Source organism: Thunnus thynnus, chromosome 4, assembly GCF_963924715.1.
Source record: "Thunnus thynnus chromosome 4, fThuThy2.1, whole genome shotgun sequence".
Lineage (NCBI taxonomy): Eukaryota > Metazoa > Chordata > Actinopteri > Scombriformes > Scombridae > Thunnus > Thunnus thynnus.
The window spans coordinates 7330076-7343420 of record NC_089520.1 but is presented as its reverse complement, the minus strand read 5'-3'; the positions used below and the strand labels follow the sequence as shown (position 1 = coordinate 7343420).

The following is a 13345-nucleotide window of genomic DNA, read 5'->3' as shown; positions in this document are numbered from 1 at the left end:
AGCGTCTACCTCCATCAAGACTGCACAGTTCTCTAATGTAGCTCTTTTAAAGGACAAGTTCACAGTTTTTCACATCTGTCTTGCAACAACAGTCAGGAGCAGTCTTGTTGTAATCATTCCTCCTGTTCATACTGAAGATCCCTTCATAATGCACTAACAGTGTAAGTGATGGGGGACAAAATCCACAGTCTTCCCTCTGTGCAAAAATGTGTTTAAAAGTTTATCTGAAGCTAATATGAAGCTTCAGCTGTCGAATGAGCCAAATCAAGTAGATATCTTTCAACGTTACAGTCTTTTTAGTACTTAAGTTCCTCTTTTTGTTACTATACTTCCACCGCAGTTCAACAACACTGTCCGAGGAAACACAAAGAGGGAATTTGATGCTATAAACACTAAATCTGGCATGATTGCAACCAGCCATGTCAACACTGTCAATGGGGAACAAAATAGGCTACAGTATTTTAAAGTGGACCTCCAGTGATGTTCCACTGTATTTTATTTTGGTAATATTTTTACCTTACATTTACTTTAACAGGTCAACAGTTTTCTGCTAAGAGTGTTAGACACACTCTCTATCTTTACCAACTAAAACACAACAGGTCTAACTATCTCAATAATGATTTCAAACTTATAACTATTCTATTGTACAATAATTCAACAACAGAAAATACACAACATGCAAAGATATTAAACAAAATAATTCACTCCATGTTCCTCCATGTTGTGCATCACAGGGTTAAAATGGTAAATGGACAACACTTATATAACACTGTTCTAGTCTTCCAACCACTCAAAGCGCTTTACACTACATGCCAACATTCACCCATTCACTCACAGTCATGTTCTGATGGTAGTGGCTGCCATGCAAGGTGCCAACACACTCATCACAAGGAGAATCTAATGCAATCATACCAACGGCACGGCCATTGGGAGCATTTTGGGGTTCAGTATCTTTCCTGAGGACACTTCAACATGTGGACTGGAGGAGCCGAGGATCAAACCGCTGATCTTTTGATTAGTAGATATCGTGCTGTACCTCTGAGCCACAGCCACCCTAAAGTGAAAGTTGCATTGGTTTCTTACGGTTAAGTACAAGAAACTACATGACAGATGTCACGTAGTTTCTTGTACTTAACACAAATGTCAAACTGCAAACCTGCACCGACCACTTCCTTTGACACTGAGAGGAGAAATATCCTGACAGACAGACGATAAGATTCACCTTCAGACTAAACTCATGACTTAAACTCACAACAACTAAAACAGGACAGCTACAAGACAGAATACTCATATACTGGAATACAAATGCTTCCAGCTGCTGATCGAATGCAAATTTCAGGAAAAACACAGATCAAAGTAAAAGTAACTTCACGAGACATTTCCACAAGACGAAGGCAATCACAGCGGATGGTCTTGTTTGAGTGTTTTGCCTGCTGTGTTTTCAGCTTTACTCTGAGTGAAAATGTCTTCCCGATCGGAGGAGGATCTCTCCTGTTCTGTCTGCCATGACATCTTTAAAGATCCTGTTGTCTTGACATGTAGGCACGTCTTCTGTAAGGACTGTCTGAAGACCTGGTGGAAAGAGAAACAAACACAGGAATGTCCACTTTGTAAGAGAAGATCATCAAGGAGTGATCTGCCTCATAACTTGGCTTTAAAGAACCTGTGTGAGGCCTTTTTACTGGAGAGAGATCAGAGAGCTTCAGCAGGATCTGAGGCTCTCTGCAGTCTGCACTCTGAGACACTCAAACTCTTCTGTCTGGACCATCAGCAGCCAGTGTGTCTCGTCTGCAGAGATTCAAAAACACACATCAACCACAGATTCAGACCCATCGATGAAGCTGCACAGGATCACAAAGAGGAGCTCCAGAAATCCCTGAAGCCCTTACAGGAGAAACTGAAGCTTTTTGAAGAAGTTAAAGGAAACTGTGATCAAACAGCAGAACACATTAAGGTCCAGGCAAGAGACACAGAGAGGCAGATTAAGGAGCAGTTTAAGAAGCTTCACCAGTTTCTACAAGAGGAAGAGGAGGCCAGGATCGCTGTTCTGAAGGAGGAAGAGCAGCAGAAGAGTCAGGTGATGAAGGAGAAGATTGAGACTCTGAGCAGAGAGATAGCAGCTCTGTCAGACACAATCAGAGCCACAGAGGAGGAGCTGAGAGCTGAAGACGTCTCATTCCTGCAGAACTACAAGGCTGCAGTGAAAAGAGTCCAGCAGCGCCCCCTGCTGGATGATCCAGAGCTGGTCTCAGGAGCTCTGATAGATGTGGCCAAATACCTGGGCAACCTGACCTATGAAATTTGGGACAAGATGGAGGAGGTGGTCTCCTACACTCCTGTGATTCTGGATCCAAACACTGCTCATCCAGAACTCATCCTGTCTGAAGATCTGACCAGTGTGAGACGTGGAGAGAGACAGAAGCTTCCTGAAAATCCAGAGAGGATTAAGAACTTTCCCATTGTTCTGGGCTCTGAGGGCTTTGACTCCGGGACTCACAGCTGGGATGTTGAGGTTGGAGACAGTGCCGGCTGGGTTGTGGGTGTGGAAACTGAGTTCGGGGTTTGGGTGACTGTTTTCTATGATGGTGAATTCAAAGCACTGTCTGGATCGGATGAGGTAACTGTTCTCCAAGTGGAGAAGAAGCTGCAGAAGATCAGAGTTCATCTGGACTACAACAGAGGAAAACTGTCGTTCTCTGATCTTGATACTGAAGCACACATACACACCTTCACAGAGACTTTCACTGGGAAGTTGTTTCCATGCATTAGTAATGAGGATGAACTACCAATTAAGATTTCACCAGAGGTGGATGATGATGATGATGACGACAACAGCAATGGTGAGGATGATGATGGTGATGATGCAGATGATTAGGACAATGATGATCCCGACAATGATGATGATTAGGCACTGTACACTAATCAGTTTCTTACAAGGAAGTGCCATCAAATATAATTACATCTCTTTATGAATGAATGAGACAGAATTACTGAAATAGGCTGATAACAGAAATATCTACATGTTTATGATCAAACTGTGATGAAACTCTGGATGCTTTACAATCTGTAAAAGTACCATCAGTTTAATTTTGCTCCGTCAGTCATGTTGTCACAGTGGGGGTCTCTTTATTTAAAGGTACTGCTATAGAATTTTCTATCTTTAGTGGCTACAAATTGGGTTACACTGGGTCAAGAATGGGCATTGAAGGCAGCAGTAAACCTCAGCAGAAAGAAGAGACAACTGTCTCCTCTCCTTGAGAGGCAGAGTAGCTGTCTGTGGTGTTTGGAGAAAGCAGGAGCCATTCTGATAAAGAGTGAATCGGCGTTGCTGCGGTTACCAAGGTCAGAGGAGATGGCTTCGTAGCTTCCTCGACACCACAGATATGTAATCTGCGCAGATTCTATTTGCATAATCAGACAACAGCAGCTCCAGACCAGAATCCGCCGACGTTGACCTGAAGATCCACGCAACGTGACCTGAACTAACACAGTAAAAACACTTTCCTGTTTGGAAACTAACGAGCCAATAGACAAACTATGCATACTGTAGATACACTGAGTTTGACCATTTCTGGGTGTATATAATTTGTTGCATGATCTGTAGGGGTTTAAAAACTGAACACAGGGGACCGAATCCTCAGAATTGAGACAGCATCATGCACAGACTGCTGTATTGATAATTCCTCCGTTCTCCTTGGCCAAGCTTCAATAAATATTGTTGGTATAAGACATTAAAGGCTCCTGGACACTTTTTTCACTGATGAGTTGACCATTGATCAGCAGATCTCCATAAGAGGTACAGATTTCACTTTGGGTTTAGAGTTTATGTAATATTAGTGATTTAGGAAATTAGGTTTTCTCTACTGTTGCTGTCATTGTAATTAACTCTAAATAAGAAAATCAACTAAATAATATAAATATAAACCTTAAAATACTTTTGATGTATTTTAGCTGTGTTGTGATTATTTTCACTAGATGTTGGATAACTTTATAAGCCACTAACTGTAATTTAAGCAGCTTTGCCTTCATATCTGCTGACTAAGAGATTCTACTGAGCATGTGCAGAAACTGTGTTTAATGTTTGAGTCAAAGGTCAGAATGACTACAACACTGGGTTAAACTCTAGTCTCACATGTACAAGATTTATTTGATAAACTTGTTTTTATTGAGTGAGAGTAATCTTTGTAATAACGTGACACTTTTATCAGAAAGTCTTTCCTGATTTTACCTGTTTGTATTTTCTTTCAATTGTCTTTTATTTCTGTTTTCATCTCTTTTAAATTCTCTCTTGTTTTATACACTGAAGTAGTTTTATCTGTTTTTTAAAATATATGATTTTATGAATTGTTTGTTTTATTTTTACTGCCTTCGTGAAGCACTTTGTAACTTGGATTTTGAAAACTGCTCTATAAATAAAGATTATTACTATTATTACTACTATTATATTATCTGTTATGTTTAATGCAAAAGCTATCATATCTCATTTCCCTCCTTAAAGGTGATCTAATCTCAATAAAACACTGCGTTTCACAGAAATAAAGTTCTTTAATTGACTTGATGAATTAGTATTTTCTAATAGGAAGTCACATGTTCTGTCTGTCATTTCAGGAACATCACATAAGCATAAAATTATAACCAAGGACATTTCCAGCACTGTGTGGAGTCTTTGCAGTACGTGTCTGTGTCTGTAAGTGCTGCAGAGAGATTTATGTGCAAGTTTTCTGAATATAGATCAAAACCACTAAGACCGACATGATGGCTGAGTTTTTTCAGCTTCTCATTATGTGTGGCAGTCCATTATTGTTTGATTTATGTATAACAACAACAACAACAACAACAACAACAACAATAATAATAATAATAATAATAATTTACACAGATGTTGGATTTACTCATTGTATATTAAAATGTCAAATTTAAAACTGGCTGATTGTAAATTGTAAAATATCCTGCATCTATAAAACAAGCAAAGAGCTTGTGTTGTGTCTTGTCTTGTGCTGATGGATATGAACAGAAAACCTCAACAGGAAGCACATTAAATGAAAGCAAAGTACAGAGTCAAGCATTTACAAGAAACAGTGTGACAGAGGGAAACCTCAGTCGTCTAGAAGATTCTGAAACTTTTTCAAAGGTGGAAACCACTGAGAGAAAGTGTACCTCTGTCAAGACTGCATAGTCATCTAACGTAGCTTTTTTAAAGGACAGGTTCACAGTTTTTCAAGTCTGTCTTATAACAACAGTCAGGAGCCCAAATGAACATTGAAATTTAACATTCCTATTGAGAGTATACACGGGTCATTTTTGACCCATGTTGTGCATTTATGGAGTAGTGATACAAAAATATTTTTTTTATTAAAGAATAATATTAAAAACATTCAAATAAGTGTTTGTTATTAAAAAAACAACTTAGTTGAGGAATTCATTACATATTGACTAATAAAATGCATAACATGCAAAGATATGAAACAAAATCATTTGCTCAGGTCACTTTAGATCCATGTTGTGCATCAGAGAGTTAAAATGAAACTTACATCAAGTTTCTCACAGTTAATAGCTGAGTGTTACCAAGAAACTACGTGACAGAGGTCAGCCTATTTCTGACTCGTCACACTCACTTCCTCTGACACTGGGAGGAGAAATATCCTGAGAGACAGATGATAAATTTCACTTTCAGACTAAACTCATGACTTGAACTCACAACAACTAAAACAGGACAGCTACAAGACAGAATACGGAAATACTGGAATACGAATGCTTCCAGCTGCTGCTGATCGGACACAAATTTAAGGAAAAGTACAGATCAAAGTAAAAGTAACTTCAAGAGACATTTGCACAAGAGGAAACCAATCACAAAGGATTTTCTTGTTTAAGTGTTTTGCCTGGTGTGTTTTCAGCTTTACTCCGAGTGAAAATGTCTTCCCAATCGGAGGAGGATCTCTCCTGTTCTGTCTGCCATAACATCTTTAAAGATCCTGTGGTCCTGTCATGTAGGCACGTCTTCTGTAAAGACTGTCTGAAGACCTGGTGGAGGGGTAAACAAACACAGGAGTGTCCACTGTGTAAGAGAAAATCATCAAGGAGTGATCCACCTTGTAACTTGTCTTTAAAGAACCTGTGTGAGGCCCTCTCACTGAAGAGAGATCAGAGAGCTTCAGCAGGGTCTGAGGATCTCTGCAGTCTGCACTCTGAGAGATTCAAACTCCTCTGTCTGGACCATCAGCAGCCAGTGTGTGTTGTCTGCAGAGATTCAAAAACACACAGCAACCAGAGATTCAGACCCATCGATGAAGCTGCACAGGATCACAAAGAGGAGCTCCAGAAATCCCTGGAGCCCTTAAAGGACAAACTGAAGCTTTTTGAAGAAGTTAAAGGAAACTGTGATCAAACAGCAGAACACATTAAGGTCCAGGCCAAAAACACAGAGAGGCAGATTAAGGAGCAATTTAATAAGCTTCACCAGTTTCTACAAGAGGAAGAGGAGGCCAGGATCGGTGCTCTGAGGGAGGAAGAGGAGCAGAAGAGTCAGATGATGAAGGAGGAGATTGAGACTCTGAGCAGAGAGATAGCAGCTCTTTCAGACACAATCAGAGCCACAGAGGAGGAGCTGAGAGCTGAAGACGTCTCATTCCTGCAGAACTACAAGGCTGCAGTGGAAAGAGTCCAGCAACGCCCCCTGCTGGATGATCCAGAGCTGGTCTCAGGAGCTCTGATAGATGTGGCCAAACACCTGGGCAACCTGACCTTCAACATCTGGACTAAGATGAAGGAGATGGTCTCCTACACTCCTGTGATTCTGGATCCAAACACTGCTCATCCAAACCTTATCCTGTCTGAAGATCTGACCAGTGTGAGATGTGGAGAGAGACAGAAGCTTCCTGAAAACCCAGAGAGGTTTCAGGCCTTTCCCATTGCTGTTGGCTGTGAGGGCTTTGACTCAGGGACTCACAGCTGGGATGTTGAGGTTGGAGACAGTACAGGCTGGGTCCTGGGTGCGACAGATGTGCAAGAGATAGGGTATGCATATTGGATGATTGCTTGTTGTGATGGTGAATACAAAGTACTCTCTGGATCAGATGAAGTAGCTGTTCTCCAAGTGGAGAAGAACCTGCAGAGGATCAGAGTTCATCTGGACTACGGCGGAGGAAAACTGTCACTCTCTGATCCTGATACTGAAGCACACATACACACCTTCACAGAGACTTTCACTGGGAAGTTGTTTCCATGCATTATTAATACTGCTGAACTGCCAATTAAGATTTTACCAGAGGTAGATGAGGATGATGATGATGATTAGGCAGTGTACACCAACAGCCATCAATATCTTAAAGGGAAGTACTATCAAATATAATTACATTTCATTTGTCTCTTTATGAATGAAACAGAATTACTGAAATAGTCTGATAACAGAAATATCTACATGTTTATGATTAAACTGTGATGAAACTCTGGATGCTTTACAATCTGTAAAAGTACCATCAGTTTAATTCTGCTGTCAGTCATGTTGTCACAGTACGAGTCTCTTTATTTAAAGGTACAGATTTAATTTTAGGTTTAGAGTTCATGTAATATTAGTGATTTAGGAAATTAGGTTTTCTCTACTGTTGCTGTCATTGTAATTAACTATGAACTGACTAAATAATCTAAATGTAAATCTCAAAATACTTTTGATGTATTTTAGCTGTGTTGTGATTATTTTCACTAGATGTTGGATAACTTTATAAGCCACTGACTGTAATTTCAGCAGCTTTGCCTTCATATCTGCTGACTAAGAGATTCTACTGAGCATGTGCAAAAACTACCTGACTGTGTTTAATGTTTGGGTCAAAGGTCAGAATGACCACAACACTGGATTAAACTCTAGTCTCACATGTACAAGATTTATTTCATGAACTTGTTTTTATTCAGTGAGAATAATCTTTGTAATAACGTGACACTTTTATAAGAAAGTCTCTCCTGATTTTACCTGTTTGATTTAATGAATTGTATGTTTTATTTTTGCCGCCCTTGTGAAACACTTTGTAACATGGACTTTGAAAACTGCTCTATAAATAAAGATTATTACTATTATTATTAATGGAGCATCTCTCATTTTGAACTTTTTTACTAACTGTCATACATTTGAATGGAGAGTGTGAGCGAACCCACACCTTTTTGAACATTTACTGCCTCCACATAGTTTTAGATACAGACTTCATTTGAACTTTAAATGAGTCACGAGACTTTGACCTACAAATCTTGAATTCACATGTTTTTTCTGTCTTTTACTGTTTTTGAGATATTAAAGTCTGAGTTTTAAAGTCTTTTCTCGCTCCTCCTGTGATTTTATAATGAGTGTGTATTGATGTGTATAATGAGTGACATCACCAGGAGCAGTTGGAGAGGAGGATTTTAGAGTACGCCGTTTGTGAAATCTCCTCATAAATCCCATTACTTTGGCCAAATCTTACATTAAAAATCATATTTTTTAGTAGGAAATTTCGTGGCGAATTCAATGATACAGGTTTGAAAGTGGTCAGACTTATAGTTTAGACGTCAGAAGCCTATGTTTGACACAAAGTTCATGCCCATAGATTGCCTCCCCATTGTTTTACATTGTAAGGTGTGATGTGGCGCTGCAACTTTCAGGGCTTATAAAATCCAAACCGTTCGAGTTATTACAAAGTTTTTAACAATTTTTTTCAGCATAGTGTCATAAGTCACCTTTTGAAGTTTGAAACCGATACCATTAATGAGGAGATAGCGTTTGTTCGGGGGCCAAAATTGGGGCAAAGTCTTATTTTGAAAGGCTAATTGCGGACTTCCTGTTGGATTTAGGTCAGGGGTGTCACTGTATGATTTGTAGGTCTTGATGAGACGAATAATTGAGTTTTGGTTTGATCTCTCTTCGACATTCCTGCGGGCCGTGGTGGCCGTTTTAGCTACATAGGTGGCGCTAGAGAGCACAATTTAGCACTTGGGGGGTTAATTTTTACATTTTATCAAATTTTTCACCAGACCTGATGTGCGTGCCAAATTTTATGAGTGTTTGAGCATGTTTAGGGGGTCAAATTTAGGGTTTAAGTGGCATAATAATAAAGAAACAAACAAACAAACAAACACACGAAAAACAATAGGGTTCTCACCCTTATGCGAGGGCCTTTTGGGCTCAGTCTCTAATAACAATTTACACAGATGTTGGATTCCTCTATTGTATATTAAAATGTCAAATTTAATACTGGCTGACTGTAAATTGTAAAATATCCTGCATCTATAAAACAAGCAATTGTCTAGAGGATTGTAAAACTTCTTCACAACTGGAAAGCACTGAGAGAGTGTGCTTGCTTTTTTGAAGGACGGGTTCACAGTTTTTCAAATCTGTATTAAAACAACAGTCAGGAGCCCAAATGAACACTGAAATAGGTTTTTCTTGCTGTAATCATGCCTCTTGTTCATACTGACCATTAAAAGATCTCTTCATAATGCACTTACAGTGTAAATGATGGGGGACAAAATCCACAGACCCCCTTCTGTGTAAAAATGTATTTAAAACTTAATCTGAAGCTAATATGAAGCTTCAGCTGTCCAAATGAGTCAAATCAAGTAGATATCTTTAAACGTTACAGTCTTTTTAGTGCCAGAGTCCCTCTTTCTGTTACTACACTTCCACCACAGCTCAACAGGGACACACTGTCCGAGGAAACACAAAGAGGGAATTTGATGCTAAAAACACTCAATCTGGCATGATTGTGACCAGCCATGTCAACACTGTCAATGGGGAACAAAACACAATAGGCTACAGTATTTTAAAGTGGACCTCCAGTGATGTTTTCAAACAACTGTATTTTATTTTGGTCATATTTTTACCTTACATTTACTTTAACAGGTCAACAGTTTTCTGCTAAGAGTGTTAGACACACTCTCTGTCTTTACCAGCTAAAACACAACAGGTCACAGCAAGCTAGTTATAACACATTAGGTCAAACTATCTCAATAATTAGTTCAAACTTATAACTATTTGATTCTACAGTAATTCTATAAAAAATACAATAAAACTTACATGTATCACACAGTTGTGATAAAACAGTCTGATAGTGAGGTGAAATTGTGACCTTGAGGGGAGTGGTCCACAATAAAATATGTCCCTAATTAAAAATATGTAAACAAATCAAAGGTACCTATTGAGAATACATACGGGTCATTTTTGACCCATGTTGTGCATTTATCTGCAGTGACACAACATTTTTTTTTAATTAAAAATAATAGAGAGTAATATTCAATTAAGTATTTGTGATATTAAAAAATAACTTAGTTGAGGAATTCATTACATATTGAGTAATAAAATGCATAACATGCAAAGATATTAAACAAAATAATTCACTTCGGTCACTTTAGATCCATGTTGTGCATCAGAGGGCTAAAATAAAACTTACATCGAGTTTCTCACTGTTAAGAGATGAGCGTTACCAAGAAACTACGTGACAGAGTTCAGCTTCTTTTATGACTTGTCAAACAGGAAACTAGCACTAACCACTTATATCCTGAGAGACAGATGATAAGTTTCACCTTCAGACTAATCTCATGACTTGAGCTTACAACAACTAAAACAGGACAGCTACAAGACAGAATACTGAAATACTGGAATACGAATGCTTCCAGCTGCTGCTGATCGGACGCAAGTTTAAGGAAAAACACAGAGCAAAGTAAAAGTAACTTCAAGAGACATTTCTACAAGAGGAAACCAATCGCGCTGCATTTTCTTGTTTGAGTGTTTTGCCTGGTGTGTTTTCAGCTTTACTCCGAGTGAAAATGTCTGCTCGATTGGAGGATCTCTCCTGTTCTGTCTGCCAGGACATCTTTAAAGATCCCGTAATCCTGTCATGTAGCCACAGCTTCTGTAAAGACTGTCTGAAGACCTGGTGGAAGGATAAACAAACACCGGAGTGTCCACTTTGTAAGAAAAGATCATCAACGAGTGATTTGCGTTGTAACTTGGCATTAAAGAACCTGTGTGAGGCCTTCTTACTGGAGAGAGATCAGAGAGCTTCAGCAGGGTCTGAGGATCTCTGCAGTCTGCACTTTGAGAAACTGAAACTCTTCTGTCTGGACCATCAGCAGCCGGTGTGTCTCCACTGTAGAGATACGAAAACACACAAGAACCAGAGATTCAGACCCATCGATGAAGCTGCACAGGATCACAAAGAGGAGCTCCAGAATTCCTTGAAGCCCTTACAGGACAAACTGAAGCTCTTTAAAAAATTTAAAAGAAAGTGTGATCAAACAGCAGAACACATTAAGGTCCAGGCCAGAGACACAGAGAGGAAGATTAAGAAGCAGTTTAAGAAGCTTCACCAGTTTCTACAAGAGGAAGAGGAGGCCAGGATCGCTGTTCTGAGGGAGGAGAAAAAGCAGAAAAGTAAAGTCATAAAGGAGAAGATTGAGACTCTGAGCAGAGAGATAGCAGCTCTTTCAGACACAATCAGAACCACAGAGGAGGAACTGAGAGCTGAAGACGTCTCATTCCTGCAGAACTACAAGGCTGCAGTGAAAAGAGTCCAGCAGCGCCCCCTGTTGGATGATCCAGAGCTGGTCTCAGGAGCTCTGATAGACGTGGCCAAACACCTGGGCAACCTGACCTTCAACATCTGGAACAAGATGAGGGAGATGGTCTCCTACACTCCTGTGATTCTGGATCCAAACACTGCTCATATAAACCTCATCCTGTCTGAAGATCTGACCAGTATGAGATGTGGAGAGAAACAGAAGCTTCCTGAAAACCCAGAGAGGTTCGACTACTATCCCATTGTCCTGGGCTCTGAGGGCTTTAACTCAGGGTCTCACAGCTGGGATGTTGAGGTTGGACACAGTAGAGGCTGGATCCTGGGTATGATAAATAAAAAAGAGATTGAAGGTGGGATGATCGTTTGTTGTGATAATGAATACAGAGCAGTCTCTGATCCAGATGAAGGCGTTGTTCTCCAAGTGGAAAAGAAGCTGCAGAGGATCAGAGTTCATCTGGACTACGAGGGAGGAAAACTGTCCTTCTATGATCTTGATACTGAAGCACACATACACACCTTCACAGAGACTTTCACTGAGAAGCTGTTTCTATACATTGGTAATGCTGATGAACTGCCAATTAAGATTTTACCAGAGGTGGATGATGACGATGACGATGACAACGGTGATGGTGATGATGATGATGATGATAATGATGATTAGGCAGTGTACATCAACAGCCATCAGTTTATTAAAGGGAAGTACCATCAAATATAATCACATTTTTATTTGTCTCTTTATGAATGAAACAGAATTACTGAAATAGTCTGATAACAGAAATATCTACATGTTTATGATTAAACTGTGATGAAACTCTGGATGCTTTACAATCTGTAAAAGTACCATCAGTTTAATTCTGCTGTCAGTCATGTTGTCACAGTGAGAGTCTCTTTATTTAAAGGTACAGATTTCATTTTAGGTTTAGAGTTCATGTAACATTAGTGATTTAGGAAATTAGGTTTTCTCTACTGTTGCTGTCATTGTAATTAACTCTGAATAAGAAAATCAACTAAATAATCTAAATGTAAACTTCAAAATACTTTTGATGTATTTTAGCTGTGTTGTGATTATTTTCACTAGATGTTGGATAACTTTATAAGCCACTGACTGTAATTTCAGCAGCTTTGCCTTCATATCTGCTGACTAAGAGATTCTACTGAGCATGTGCAAAAACTTTGTTTAATGTTTGGGTCAAAGGTCAGAATGACTACAACACTGGGTTAAACTCTAGTCTCACATGTACAAGATTTATTTGATAAACTTGTTTTTATTGAGTGAGAGTAATCTTTGTAATAACTTGACACTTTTATCAGAGTCATAAATATCATATTACTGTAATAAAAGTTGTTTTTTTTTTGAATGAAGTTAATAAATTAGTATTTTCTAATAGGAAGTCACATGTTCTGACTGTCTGACACTTCACGAACATCACATCAACGTAAAATTATAACCAGGGACGTTTCCAGCACTGTGTGGAGTCTTTGCAGTACGTGTCTGTGTCTGTAAGTGCTGCAGAGAGATTTGTGCACAAATTTTCCGATATAGATCAAGCCCATTAAGACTGATGTTGTTAAGATGTTGAGATAAGAGTTTTTTCAGCTCTTCATTTTGTGTGAAAGTCCATTATTGTTTGATTTATTTATAATTGGTATAATATTAATACTAATATGACTACTACTACTACTACTTTCCTCATTGTATATTAAAATTTCAAATGTAAAAATAGCTGATTGTAAGTTGTAAAATATCCTGCATCTATAAAACAAGCAAAAAACTTGTGTTTGGCTGATGGATATGAACAGAAAACTTA

The 13345-nt window shown here is 38.9% G+C and overlaps 3 protein-coding genes across 3 annotated transcripts; all 3 read left to right on the top strand.

The window, feature by feature from the left end:
• The first annotated feature begins 1172 nt into the window (after positions 1-1172).
• Positions 1173-4369, top strand: LOC137181013 (E3 ubiquitin-protein ligase TRIM35-like). Its single transcript, XM_067586332.1, has one exon. The coding sequence runs from the start codon at positions 1463-1465 to the stop codon at positions 2873-2875; it is 1413 nt and encodes a 470-aa protein (XP_067442433.1). The 5' UTR covers positions 1173-1462; the 3' UTR covers positions 2876-4369.
• A 1133-nt stretch (positions 4370-5502) lies between these two features.
• LOC137181012 (nuclear factor 7, ovary-like) lies at positions 5503-8178 on the top strand. Its single transcript, XM_067586331.1, has 2 exons — positions 5503-7646; positions 7679-8178. The coding sequence occupies exon 1, from the start codon at positions 5912-5914 to the stop codon at positions 7292-7294; it is 1383 nt and encodes a 460-aa protein (XP_067442432.1). The 5' UTR covers positions 5503-5911; the 3' UTR covers positions 7295-7646; positions 7679-8178.
• A 2607-nt stretch (positions 8179-10785) lies between these two features.
• Positions 10786-12198, top strand: LOC137180790 (E3 ubiquitin-protein ligase TRIM35-like). The gene has a single exon (XM_067586038.1). The coding sequence runs from the start codon at positions 10786-10788 to the stop codon at positions 12196-12198; it is 1413 nt and encodes a 470-aa protein (XP_067442139.1).
• The last annotated feature ends 1147 nt before the right edge of the window (positions 12199-13345 follow it).

Coding starts and splice junctions, on each gene's coding strand:
- LOC137181013 (XM_067586332.1), top strand. CDS start 1,463: ATGTCTTCCCGATCGGAGGAGGATCTCTCCTGTTCTGTCTGCCATGAC.
- LOC137181012 (XM_067586331.1), top strand. CDS start 5,912: ATGTCTTCCCAATCGGAGGAGGATCTCTCCTGTTCTGTCTGCCATAAC.
- LOC137180790 (XM_067586038.1), top strand. CDS start 10,786: ATGTCTGCTCGATTGGAGGATCTCTCCTGTTCTGTCTGCCAGGACATC.